The following is a 14,495-nucleotide window of genomic DNA, read 5'->3' on the forward strand; positions in this document are numbered from 1 at the left end:
ACAGGGGTTTAAAAGTCTAATTTACCTTTTTGAGTTTTTGCCAGCATCTACTAAACTATCCTCTGAAGAGAATAATCTGTTCATGTGATATTCCATGAAGATACTGAGCTTAAAATACAACTGACAGTAAAAATCTTCTCTAACACAGCTCAGCTCTGCATACCCCATAAGATAATATTTGATAATTGGAAAATAACTTAAGACTTTGAAGTCTGCCTTAAAAACATTTCTATTAATTTCATGTCACAGTCACTGATGTTAATTTCCAGTCTTACCATCTTCTCTGGATCTGAGTCCGAGCATTTGTGTAGCAACTTGTGGGTACTCCCACCTCTGTACAACCCTTAGAATCATAACCCTTCTTCCAGCAGCCATGTCAACAAGTTGGCAATGGACACATATACACCGTAAAACAGGGCACTAAGTCAACAGGTTCCTTCTGGTTTCTAGAAAAGTGGATAAGTACAACTCATTAGAACAAACCAGTTATTTTACTCGAGCTGGAGAAAGAACTTTTATGACTGACTGCAAAATGAGGGCAGAATGTCTTGAGATAAACCAGTGAAGATGTCTGCTTTCCAACCATAAGCCCAGATTTTTCCATTCTTTGGTCCTGGCATCTTTAAAAACACTTGCTGATGTGCTGTTTCTGAAGACCTGAGCAATTTTGATAGGGACCAAAAAAGCTGCGCTTTTCCAGAAGGCACTGATAACTAATGATCAGTCTTGGATTAACTTATTTACTTGGCTGGCTCTGCCACAACAAAATAGTCAATGAAGTTATTTTGATTTATCTGTTACATGCAGCATTAACCTGGGAAGGGGGTAAAATTTTTTTAGGGAGAAAAAAAAAAAAAAAAACAACAACAAACCAAACAAACAAAAAACCAACTAACCAACCAAATGTCCCACATTGAAATCTTGTATGCTTCTTTGAAATGTTTTGATTGAAACACAATGTTTCAAGAAATATGTTTTGATATATTCTCCTAGCAAGCAGAAGGCAGCAGGGGTACACAACTGAGATCAGAGATCAGGTGACAATACAAAATCTGATAAATCCTCTCAAGCCATTTGCTCAATTACACTCACAGTTCTGAATTTACAAATCTGTGATAAATGTAGTTCGGTCCAAAGGCTCCCTTTTGAGAGAAAAGCCCCACTTTTGAGACAGATGCAAAGAGAAGATATGAAGCTTTCTAGGATCACACAGATAGCTGTAGAAGGTGGATTTGAACTGTAATGATGCTGATAAGTCGATACTTGGAGAAATATACAAGCCTTTTTTTAATAATAAGATAACCTCTGCTTTATTTGCCTCAGAAGTAGCAGAAGAAGTACGTATTAGAAGAATTCAGATAAAATACTTGTTTTTTACTTAAAAATATTTTGCCTATGCCATTTCCTCCATGTATTTCTACTCTTTAGTATTGCTGAAAATACTAAAGTATATTGCTTGTTTATTCAATGATTGATTTCCATAACCGTATGCTCTCTAGGTCTATATGCAGCTTGTGTTGTCCAGCTTCATTTATAACACATAAATTTACCAGTAAGTACAAGAGTTCTATTCAGACAGCAGTAAAATTCAAAACCATATATTATCACACTTGTATTACTGACATTATCACTTCACATCATCCTTCTTCCTCTAAATCTCATAAAGCAATAAACATCATGTATTATCTATCAGCATAAAAATTCCAGATGGTTTTAGCCAGGAAACTGGCATATGTGGATTTCAAGACACAAGATATATAGCTTTGTCCAAAAACAATTGTTACTAAACTGATTTCCAATATGAAAGTGTACCATTGGTAATTAAATTGACTGAAATGTTAATGTGGTACCATTCCAAAGGCTTAAGTCAAGAAGATACAAAAGGAAGTGTTGCTTCCTCTTGAAGGACAAAATACACATCTGCCTTTAAATATGCTTGGTTTGTGTTGGTTTTTTTTGGGAGGGAGTATAGTTAGAGAATATGACAACAGCTATGTTAAATATGTCTTTTTTCCTAGTATTTACAAACATCTTCGGAGGCAAATCAAATCATCATGTAATACATCTTGGCCATAAGACAAATCAATTAATTTCAGAAAACAAGTTTAGAATCTGCTTGGGTATTACATGGTTAAGGAGCAGAGACTTCTGAGGCATTAGCTCCTGTTATACTGTCTATTAATCTTGAGGCCAAGCTGCCAGCACGCAGCTGGCAACTTCAGATTTCTGTCATTTACTCTGGTGTGTTCACTTGTAGACTAGAGCTGAAATATTTTGTGGGTAGGTTGCTATATCCAGTTTTGGTTTGTAATTAGTGGTAAAGCATTGCCAGAGTTTTAAATACATACTTTCCCAAATGTGCAATTTTATATCAAGAAATCATAGGTATGTACATAGTGGAACTCACCACCACAAGATATTGTAGAGGTATAGACGGGGTCAGAAGTAGAATACACCCATTCGTGGAATATCCATGCTGATAATCAGATCAGCCCAGACACATTCTCCACCTCAGGAATTCACACCACCAATTACTGCCATTTTGGAGGAATGTGGACCAAAGAAAAAAAAAAAATACTTTGTATTTGCTTTGTAACTCATACACTTCCCCTAAGCGTGAGCCATGTCAGGTAAGGGTTTCAGGCTGACAGAGGACATTTCTTATGTTATGTTCTCATAATAAAGATGGAGACTTTTTTCTGGTCAGTAAGAATTTCTTGACAGAAGCCACAAGCAGACAATAATTCTGGATGAGCGACTGTCTGTGCATGACACCATGACAGTTTATGGTAACAACATTTCAAGAATAACAGTACTAGGCTATGGCCATGACCTTATCATCATATGAGTTACACCTGAATAAGCACCAGACATGTCTTCTTTTGCTAACGGGGACTTGGTCCTGTCAAATACACTAAGCAATACACTGAAATATTCTCTTTTCGTCAAATAAATGGTTTTCTAATGCACTTAAAGATAAGGCTGTGCTTCCATGTTCTGGAGCAAGAGCAGAATGCTGGAAACCTCACTGTATAAAGCTTATCTCTCTAGTGAGAAATAAACTTTTATTGTCATATTAACAGTTAAACTAATTTGAGCATTAACACATAGGTTTTCCCAAAATGAAATAATGTACTCTAAGTTTTATTCTGCTTGTTTGCTGAATAGAAAAAGGGAGAAATAGGAGCTATAAGCTACTCTCCCACTGTTAGCACTGCTGTCACTAAGCATTGAACAATTCTGCACTTTTGGTAGGTCAGAAGCAATCCTTATTTTCTGAATCTGTATGCTTTGAAACTATTTTATTTTCAAAGAATATAAAGCACTTTGAGTGGGAACATCAGATTTAGTCCTTTCAATGTTCAATGAATATCTACAGCACTCACATCAAAATACATTCCAGTCAGGTCTACTTGCAAACAGTACAAATCAATAAATTATCATTTTTTAAAAAATCTCATCTAAAAAGCAAAGTGTATTTGTGAGACCCACTTTACACTTGCAAAGGGTACAAGTTTTCCAGAAGAAAGTACATGCAGAAATGAGCAGATGAAAACAAGACACTACACACATTTGCAAACAAATTACATTGTATATACAATGTTGCGCACACACACACACACACACACACACACACAAAATTCTGGGTATGACTGGCTCACATGCTTTCTTTTTTTTTTTAAGTGGTACCATCTCAACCTCTCATAATTAGCTGATTTCTGATTAACTGTATCACACTGAAAAGAAACAAAATGTAAATCAAATACTCTGTAGTGAAAATTTCTGCTCTTTTATCACACTCTGTATCACCCTCCCAACCCCATTTTGTTGGCCAGGGCGAAAGCCATTTTTTAAAGATGCTCCCCCAAATACCAGGTGTGAAGCGCTGTGTAAATACTTACACTATTTCTTAGATCTTTCAAAATAAGAATGATATATATACTGTTTTGAGTGGGATTGCTGCTACCTACAGTTTTTACACAGGAAAAGGTCACAATTCTCCTAATGCAGTCTAAATATCTTCTCTGTGTCTCATTTTCATGGCTCACGTACAGCACCTTACAACAGAGACAACTTGCATTGCCAGGCACAGCAAGTGCCCATAAAGCCTGTGCAAGCCTCACCATTTATCTTATATTGGGAACAGCAGATCCAACATATCACAGATGTATGCGATCAACTGGATTGCTAACAGAATCAGAAATTAAGATGTCATATGCGTTTACTGAGAGACAGCAATGTCTACAGCAGTCAGAGGCACAGGACTAATTCATTACCAATCTGTCATAAATATTTCTTAAACCTGGTATACAAGAATTGCCTGAATTAGCAGATTTGGTCTTGCCTTTTTCTCTATACTCTATAATATGATAAACAGGAACGAGCCATGGTCAGGTAGTTAAGTGGATTAAATGTTATCGGTTTTCCCCTGAGATGACAGTAGGAGGCCTGACTGAAATGAGTTGTCAGGTGAGTTCCCCAGTGGACATTTTATATCATAAAACCATCACACAGAACTGAATACTGATATAAAAGGCAATATAGTCAGTTCCCACTCCAGGGAAAACCAAGATTGACTTAGAAGTGAAAAATATGCTTCCCTCTTATTGAAAGGGTGGTCTCTCTAGGCCGCCTCAAGGTCACTTCTGAGGCTGCGTGGGGAGAGTTCTTATGAGTTCTTATGATGGCTGCATAATAACTTACAGCAGAAAAACATAAATAACAGGTCCAACTGTCAGTGCAGACACTCCTCCGGCCTTCAGAAAATGCAAAAACTCTGTCCTCCATCTAAAATATTACCTGTATCCAGACATAGTTGTGCACTGTACTGACAGATCTCGGCCAATTTACATACTATAATTATTTACAGTTACAAGACTATCATCAGCAAATGTGGAGGTTTCTTTTGTTTAGTTCTTTGGGTTTCGTTTTCGTTGTGTTTTTGTTTTTTGGGGGGTGGGGGTGGTGGTGTTTGTTTGTTAATCGGATGAAAAACCTGAGAAATGTAAGTAAAAATATAAAAGGTATGTGAAATTTGGAACTATCAATGAAAAATGTTACTAGTCTAATAAACAGTAACTTATAACATTATTATTTAACATAAATTAATAAATATTACTAGGTTAATAATATGGGATCCTAAGCCACTTTAGGAAAGCAGTCCCAACCAATTTTAACTCAAGGTTCGAGGGGCGGTGATCACGCAACGTTTGTTTTCTCTCCCAACAGACATCAGGAAGCTTAGGGATCTTTTTTATGCAACACCCTTGACTGACCATTCATATCAAAAAGCACCAAAACCAATACTCAAAAAAAAACCCCAAGCAAAAAAACAAAAAAAAACACCACGAATGATCACAACTCAAACTTCACATATGGAAAATTAATTGCTTTCAGAAAATTGCTTAGAATAAATGTAATACTAAAAACAAAACAAAATTTTAAAACAAACAACAACCCCCCCCCCCAAAAAAAAGAAAACAAACCCACTCAAAAGCATAAGAAAACAGTATAACATATAAATTGAAACAAGTTGCCATTTACTTAGAGTTCTAGAGAAAACAAGAAAGATAAGTTTAAATTTGTTGAGCATGTTGCTGTCTGTGAATTATTCACTCAGACCTAAAGATGAAATTAAAATGCCTGAGTACTCATATTGAAATGCACAATCTTTTCCTGTTAAGTGAAAAATATGTTAATTGTGAAAGAACTGCCTTCTGAACAGAAGGTTAGTTTAATGTTTTGGCAACTGAAACAAAATGTTCCAAGTGGCTAATGCTGTACTTGCAAAGACGGTGCCAATTGTATTTGTAATGATGGACTTAGTGTTTTGCTTTTTAATTCATGCAGAGGCATCAAGAGGCCCTAATGGCTAAAAGTGAAATTTTGACTTCGGTGTTCTACAACTTTTTCAGCATTACATAGAGAAAATAAAAAAATATAATGCTAAAAGTCACCCTCCTTCACTCCCCCACCAACAAGGAACTTCCAAAATCCTGAGGACAAGCAGTTACATATTTTATCCAGGTATGTTCTGCAAAATCCAGCTACGGAAGATCTGAAAAGAGTGCATCAAATAACCCTAGGGAAAATAATAAACAACTTTCATAGGCTATAGAATGCAAAGTATAAAACCCTAGTTTCACTGATGCCAAAGAAAAGGTTGGCTATCAGCGTTCAGCAAAACCATGTTTCTACTGAAAGTTCTGATACGATGCAAATCACAGGTGTATTTGAATGGGCAGAATTCAGATTTTCATATGTAAACCACAAGTGATGATTTTGTGAACCAGTTCTCACAGATGAGTCTCTAAAGCCACGCCGAACAAATGCAGATCAAATCAAGCTCTGAACCTGGCTGTATTTCCTAAAGTGTAGGACCAGCCTCCAAGTTATTTCTATTCAGAAAGCCCACTGGGTTACTGTAGCATATTTTTTCTTAACTCTGTTAACTAAGACACACTTTATAGGATAGATTTAAAAAAAAAAAAGACCAGCAAAATAGGCGCCACAAGCAGCAGTAATCTGTGACATCCTGATTTACCCAGTAAGATCTTGATTCTATGAACAAATTTATGTATTGTTGTAATTTGTTAAATAAAGTTTTACATAAATACTATGTTCAGTAATGACTTTTGATACCTTTCAAACCAGTTCACAGACATGGAAAAAAGAAGAATTATTAAGAAGTAATTAATATGAAATAAGAAAAAAGACCTAAAAGAGCATAAAGAGGCCAGACAATAGGCATAACTTTTTAAAATATAATAACTCCTTTTAATGTAATAACTATAGTAACTATTACAGAACATGCCATAGAATTCAAACCCACTACAGAATGAGGTGGGTACTTATAAAACCACTTGTTGCCAGAATAAAGATGTTTTCCTCTAGTCTCTATTCTGCAAAGTAGAAAACAAGTGGCCTGTACAGTACTGGCCTGTAATTACCCTTTGCAGAGCTGTTCAAGTGGGCAGTTCTGCAGACTGATGGCATGGATTGCATTGCTTCACCTCCAAGGGCTGACACAAAGAACCTAAAGGCAGATAGACTTGTTCTGGCAGGACGAGATTTTATATATTCACTCCTCATCTCTAATCAAAGCTCCTGTATCTTCCATTTTCTTTTTCTCAGCTGCTGTTGAAATCAAACAGTATGTGCTGGAACACGTAAGGTGAAAAAAGGTCCAGATAATTTGTCTGTTGATGGCTCTTTTGCGAAGTCCAAGCTAACCTAACCTGAAGGGCCAGGTCAATTAGCAGCTCAGGTAGAAAGAGGTGCCTATAATTCCGTACACAAGCAGCAGAAAAAGTGCCAAGACCACTTGCAGAAGCACAACTAGGGCATCTGCAGAAAGAGAAAATTTAAAAGGTTTATATTTTATGATGGAAAGACAAAGTGTGTAAGTCTTTCCTATTGCCCTGCACACGAATATCTAATCAGCTGTGTGGATTTAGGGCTCTGAGGTACAAATTGAGGCAATGGATTTCTTTACTCAGCTCTGCCTCAGACAATTGCCTCACAGCAAAGCCATTTCACTTGACTTTGCACCATTTATCAGGACATAGCACTCAGACAGTAAATTGGATGATTGCATCTACTACTCACTTTTTAAAGGCTTGATAAAATAGAAAATTATGCTTGGGTTTCACACCTCTAAAATCTGACAAGAGCTTCAGAGAACCCCAGAATGAAAATTTTATGAGTAGGCCATCCTCCATTTTTGAATGGAAGCCATTTATTCCCTCACTCAATTTAAGCCCATTGTACTACAAAGGAGGAGATCTGCTATAAAATGGTCAGCCCTTTCCCTCAGGAAACAGCGATTCATAATGGGAGCTAGACTAATTTTTCAAAGGATGCATTTAATATATGTAGTGAATGTGCAATTAAACACCCAATTGAGTATATGAATATTTAGAATTATTTTCCCAAGAGAAAATTAAGTGTTCAGTGTTATTGAAGACAGTCGAGTAGCTAAGAATTCAGTGTTTGATTCAGCAGTAGGACTTCAGGACCTTCTGTATCAAAGCGGAAGAGAGAATAGGAACTACGGCTGGGACTGCAAAATTCCGTGGCATCAGAAATGCAGAACAGTCAATACCTACTTTTGCTCATTAATTTACATGTCCCCTCATTTACTCTGCTAATAGCACATTTCTCCTTCCATTCAAACAAATCCAGGGGTTTGTAATCAAAAAGGAAATAAGTAATAACGAAAAGTCCCTTTACTGATGCAACCAAAACGTTAATTACTTGAGAATATTGACAAGTTTGCTACAATTATGCTTCCTCCCAGATATCAATTGCTTTTCTCCTACCCCACCCCTTATAAATTCTTCATACTGCCTAGAAGAGCTTCTATAACTTTTATCCACGCTACCTATACCTATGGCTTGAATTTTCAAGAAGGGAAGGGATACAATATCATTAAAAATTGCATAGCACTCACATTGGAAATGGGTATATAGAGATTTAAGAAGCCTTGGAAAAAAATTCTATTCTACTAGAGGAAAACAAAACACAACACAACAACAAACAAATAAACAAAACAACAACAACACCCCCAACAAACCAAACAAAAACAACCGTGTCCTTAAAAACAAAACATATGTAGGGCGTTGAAGTTCCCGAAAAGAAAACATTTTGGTCAATACAGTTTTTATATATATATTCATATAAGTACACTCTGTACCTATATATTTCTCTGTACATACATATACACACACATATACCTGTATATATATAGGGAAGGAGGAAGGGATGGAAGGAGACGCCTAGTTAAATGGAGATTTAAAATGTAATCTTCACAGTTACATGTGCTAGCCATAAAACGTACCAGACAAAAAGAAATAAAAGTGTAGAAAACAGAAAAGTGAAATAGCTTTTTCCAAAGTAAACTTATTTAAAACTAACACAGTTATTAAATAGAAGCCTTTTTGCAAACTGCCTTTATTCTGGGGATCTTTAATATTTTCCATTTAGTAAATCCTTATCCGTAAGTGCTTGCCAATAACCTCTGCATAAACATGCAAGCATCCACATTTCTAAACTTCATGACAGTTAAAAAGCAATTTTATGAATATTTATGAAGGCAGTAAATTATTAAAATAAATATAGATATTTACACATTAGAACAACATCTTCATTTAATGGATGTGGAAAAAATGTTAATATGGGAACATTTTAAAGATGAAGTGGTTTGGCCTTCAGGGCTTTTGTTACTCTATTAAAAGTTAATTTAGGACAGAAATTACAGCTTTTTCTTGAATCTCAACCCCAAAAGATTAAATCATGATCAAGACTCACAACACTTTTCAAAAAATGAATCCAGTGATGGTATTTCCAGAGGCTGGATATTGAAACTGCTGTGCAGTTCTCTCTGAAAAAAAAAGCCTCCTCTGGCTTCTTTAATGTGCTCACAGTGGTGACACAGATGAGTTTTATGGCAGAGGAGCTGGGTGCTGGTGAGGTGGTTTCATCAATCTTTCTGTCACCACACATTTTATACTATTAGAATATGTTTCTTGTCTACAAACGCAGCAGGCAACTCAAGTTGCTCTTTCTCAAGAAGGTGTTCTACGTCACAGAAGTGATTTGCTTAATCACTAGTAATAAAAATCATCATCTTTCTCCACATTTATGTATCCTCCTGATTCAAGGACATCAGGGAGGAGTCTGCTCTGACCTCCTGTATGCAAATGGCGCCTGAAGTTCACCAGTGATCCAAATTACCTAAGTTGCACCAAAAACCAAATTTTCCTTCTAGCCAGAATACAAGGAGGCAGTCACTTCCAGTCTGAGGGTGTGAGGAGGCAAGTATCTACCTTTGTTTATGGTACTTAATGCCAGAAGTTGCACTTCACTTCTGTTCTGCATTTGTCTCACTTCAGCTTTCTCCTTAAGGAAGTTTTTCTTCTTCCTTAATCCAGTGCCCTCTTTATTCAGAAACAAGCCAACTCTTACAAGTGTCTCAGACTAGTCATGAGATCCATTTAGTAGTAACCACAGTAGTTCAAAATTTTTCCTTCGGTCAGTTACTCAGCACCATGCCCTTTAGTCAAAGATTAGTAGCATCATGGCTCTACCAAGTTAATGAATCATCTCAGCACTCTCCCATGCTCTTCACTTCTCAGTCCCCTGGCTTAGTTTGTGCTGGTATAGAAAATGGTCACTGCAGGTGCTGGCAGCAGTAAGTTCCTAAAACTTTCAGTTTCATTTGAAAATGACTCTGCCCTTGCCATACTATAACTTGCTCCAGCCCTTGAAGCATTTCTACCATTCTTTTCTCCCACTTCTAATATTCATTTTAGAACAGAGTCTTGCTCCCTTATGGATCTTAATGGTGCCATATCAATGGCAACACCCCTTTCTAAACCTCCACTCCAATCTGCGATTTATATAGACATTAATATACATCCTTATGCTTTTTTCTTCACAGTAATGTAAGACCTGTGGGTTTTTTTTTTTTTCCCCTGGAGTCAATGCTCTTTTTGACATTTTACCCTGCTATAAAGGTAGGGTCCACGCTCTTTCTTTTCACATGTATAATTTATGTGGCTGTAGTAAGATACTCTCAATTTGCAAAGGTCCAGCTTAAGGGGTTGAGATGTATCTGTGCTGATACTCCAGGAAAGGTACCCCCTGCCGTAACTGCCACCCCTCCTGCCCTGATCAGATACAATGTTTTGTTTCAGTGGGACAGAAATACAATACTCCCAATAAAATCTGAAAATCATATTCTATTACATAAACTAAGGTCAGATTTCTACAAATCTTGTTCTCACAAAGCAACTTAAATTTATGTACCTCACCAAATTTAATCAGAATTCTTTCTCATTAAGGATTCAACTACATATTCTAACAGTACATTAACTTCAGGTTTTTCTGTATATTCCAAATTGCCTGTATAGTCCATTTCCAAGTTACTATAAGCTCTGAACCCTGTCTGTTGTTTTCAGTGGGTCTGAAGATACGAGAGATGGGTCCAGTCTGAAAAACTGAAAGTAGAAGTTCCAAATTATTCTCAATCTTGATCATCCCCCAAAGTTCGTAACATATCCAGCCTCCATAAAATACTAAACTAAACCTCTACAGCAAAAATATTGTCAGTAACACAATTATTTTTTCCAAATATTCACATTTCCATCACTTGGGCTTATTTCTATAAATTATTCTCTTGCATATCAAGCTGTTTTCTACCAGCACATAATTCCTTCTGTTAATGTGACATAAAGACTACAGAAATGTTGTTCAGTTTCCATGAAAATCTTTCTGCCAGCAGCAGTTTATTATTACATTCAGGCTTTTTCCATTGGACTCAATACAGAGAGAAAGAACAGTCGAGATTAATTAAAAAAACACAAAAGGGGAAAATAGGAAAAATACATGAAAAACAGTAGTTGATGATGGCAGTAAAAGAGAGGCAAAAAGCATACCCATGCAAGAGAAAATGCAAAGCTGAAAAATAAAGACATTATTAGAAACTCTGTTATGAAGATGAAGCCTCAGTGCAGGATCTGTAGAAATAAGACCAAAATCCATAGTGAAGTATTTGTATCATATAAAGTAATAATAATGAGAAACTAAAGAACATTAAAATGTGAAAAATACAAGTTAAATACCTAAATTAGGAAGAAAATCAGTTAAAAAAAAATATATATATATATATAGCGACAGCTCTGTTATGAACTAGTGTTGTGTTTTAATGTGATGTAAAACCAAGCACATGGAAGAGAGAGATAAGGAAAATATAGGCAGAGGGAAGTATCTGCTGAAATAGAAATGTGAGACTCAATATGTTCAGAAACATAAAAATTAGGGGAAAAGAAGATACTAAAAGTGGATTCAGTGGTGAGATACTGGGCCCATTTAAACCAGCAGGACTTGCTGTTTAAAGCAATCTTTCTCATACTTTTAATAGCTTACAATTATTTCACAGCCAAAGAGACACAATTTATCTTCTAAGAAAAAGACAGTTTACAACCTCAAATAGAAGAAATAAAAAATAAAGGGCAAACTTCCAACCTGCAGGAGCAGAGCACAAAACGTAGGTTTGCAGAGTTGTATTTTTAGCTCAGGGCCACAATGTGCATTCAAAATCCATCTCCTGATCATACCACGCTTTGGTTCATATTGTGCAACAGACTCAGAATGTGCAAAATGGATTCTTTTGGAATATCAGAGAAGCACCAGAAGAGTTGGGCTGGCCTCAGACACCACTGAGCATTGACTTCTTGGGCCCAGACTACAGCCAACCCAAACTAAAAGTCCCTGAGATGTGCTCTGTCCTCAGGGTCAATCCTTTTGCCCTGCTCCTTCAGCCTGCACTACTTGCTAATTTAGACTCACTAAGTGCTTTCAGGAACACAAATTAAATGGGTAAAACGTCCATCTCATAGACAGTTTAGACAGCCCTATTACAGCAAACTCTCATCTTTATCAAATTCCTACTTTCTGAGCCCCAACTGCTGTGTCATTGGTTTTGTCAGTTTGCAGTGAAATGCAGTATAAGATCTATGATGGAAATGATGGACAACAGCCAAGTTCTAACGATAACTGACCTTTTATGGGTGTAATCAGATTGCATCTAAATAATTTAAATAAACAGCTAAAGCTACTCAATTGAAAATGGCATGTTTATTGAGATAAATATTATTCCTATAGAAAAATCATTAAGTGGTTAGTTTCTGAAACCGTGTTGTGGTCCAGATTGCATCTTTTATGGTTGACAGAGCAGATCCTGATTCTCTTAACTATAAGATTTGGAGTTACCATTCTTTTAGAATTGCTTTTGTGAATTGGGAATGAATTGTTCAAATATTTATTGGGCTAGTGTATCTTCTGAAAGGCAAATAAGGCATTTTATTTATAAAATGTTTGCAACATAAGGCAGTTACTTGACATCTAGAGGCTAAATGTGGTTTATATGTTGATTCTACTATGTCTAATGTGCAAGTGGACTATCGAGCTCCATCTTTGCGCTCTCTGCCAGCTCTAGAGTTGGAGGAGAAAGAACAGGCACACACACACCCACATACACAGCTCCCACACATAACTGCAACCCAAGGAGGAGGAAGGAGCGTAAGAAAAACACAGTTCTTGTTCTGAACTGGTGGTAACACATCCATAGTCCAGTAAATCCTAGTGATTTTACAGGAGTGACTGATCATTAATGGCAGGGGGAGTAAATGCCTATCTCTGTATCTCTGGGCAGCCTGCTGACACATTTTACAGAGCAGAAAACACCACAGAACTCAATGATCTTTTCCAGTTCTCAGTCCCTTTCTTCCCTCTGAGCTGGTAAGGATGGCAGAAAGAACCAAGGCGGCAAAAGCAAATTCTCCAGAGAGCAAGCCTATGTTACATCATGATGAAATCAAGTTATGATGTCATTTCTTAAAGCCACAGATAGTGTTAGTCTAGTCCTCCTTTCAGTGTACACTCTTGGTTACAATCTCGGTGCTGGCAGCAGCACATCCGTGGCAACGCCAGAGGGCTGAGCTTCAGACAGGGGCTCAGTGGGACAGGACAGACCCACAGAAGCCAGAGGCTAAGTACGATGTACAATTATGCAGAAACAAAAGATTTCAGTGCAGTGTTATATGTACACTTTTAGTGGACACAGATCCAACTATCCCTGCTCTCAGTTGCCTTCCTGATACCTCCCCAGCATGCTTTATTATTTCTTTTAGGGATTCCTTTATTTGCCAAAAGGCATATAGTACACTCAGAGAAAATATGGGATACTACTGGGGTACTGTGAGATATGCAGGAAAATAAATAACTGTGACACATAAAAGGTACCGTAGATCAAAGTGGCTAGTATTAAGGAAGAACTGAATGCCAGTAAATCCTATATTACTGGTAAAGAATGTGAAAGTCTTTGTTTTGGTATTTTGAAACTAAAAAAAAACAAAACCAAAAAACCCCAAACAAATAAATAATGAAGCTAAAGTGCAACAAGCATTTGACTAACCTTATAAAGTAGAGGTGACTGTCCTAGCTTCAAAAGTGCAATTTTTTTGGTGACGTTTGTAGTGGCTTGAATCCGGATCAAGTCTTCAACGGTCCCATACTGCACATCAACAAGCTCTGCCTGCAAAGAGAAGGCAAAGTTTAGACTACACGTATAACCACACATCACTGAGGGTGCTCCTTCCACAGAAACCAAGCTGTTTGCCTAAGTACAAGCACCTGAGCAGAGTTCTGCAATTATCTTACCCCTATTTCCTTATCAGGATTATCTGTAATAATAATTCAATCTAATAGATACACATTTATATCTTTGCAGTTTTCATTCACAATTCATCAGCTCTGATAAAGACACTCTTTTTTTTTGCCAGTGGTTATAATAAGTGGTGTTGATTCTGATGAGAATTTCCTCTCTTTAGCTACAGTAATGTATTTAAAACCATGTAAGGGATACTAATTTACTTCTGTTAATTTTCTTAAATGGAATCAGTCTTGTAACGCATTTCATTAAAGGAGTGAAT

The 14,495-nt window shown here is 36.8% G+C and overlaps 1 protein-coding gene across 1 annotated transcript in view; it reads right to left on the reverse strand.

Annotated features, from left to right (window-relative positions):
* The window catches only part of NAALADL2 (N-acetylated alpha-linked acidic dipeptidase like 2), a gene marked incomplete at its 5' end in the record, with an annotated part of 331,247 nt that overhangs the window by 164,584 nt on the left and 152,168 nt on the right, over window positions 1-14,495 (reverse strand). The window contains one exon of the mRNA XM_082056016.1: window positions 13,979-14,098. Within this exon, the coding sequence (XP_081912142.1) occupies window positions 13,979-14,098 (120 nt within the window). The remainder of the gene's footprint in view (window positions 1-13,978; window positions 14,099-14,495) is intronic.

Source organism: Streptopelia decaocto (genome assembly GCF_964273445.1).
Source record: "Streptopelia decaocto genome assembly, chromosome: 6".
Taxonomy (NCBI): domain Eukaryota; kingdom Metazoa; phylum Chordata; class Aves; order Columbiformes; family Columbidae; genus Streptopelia; species Streptopelia decaocto.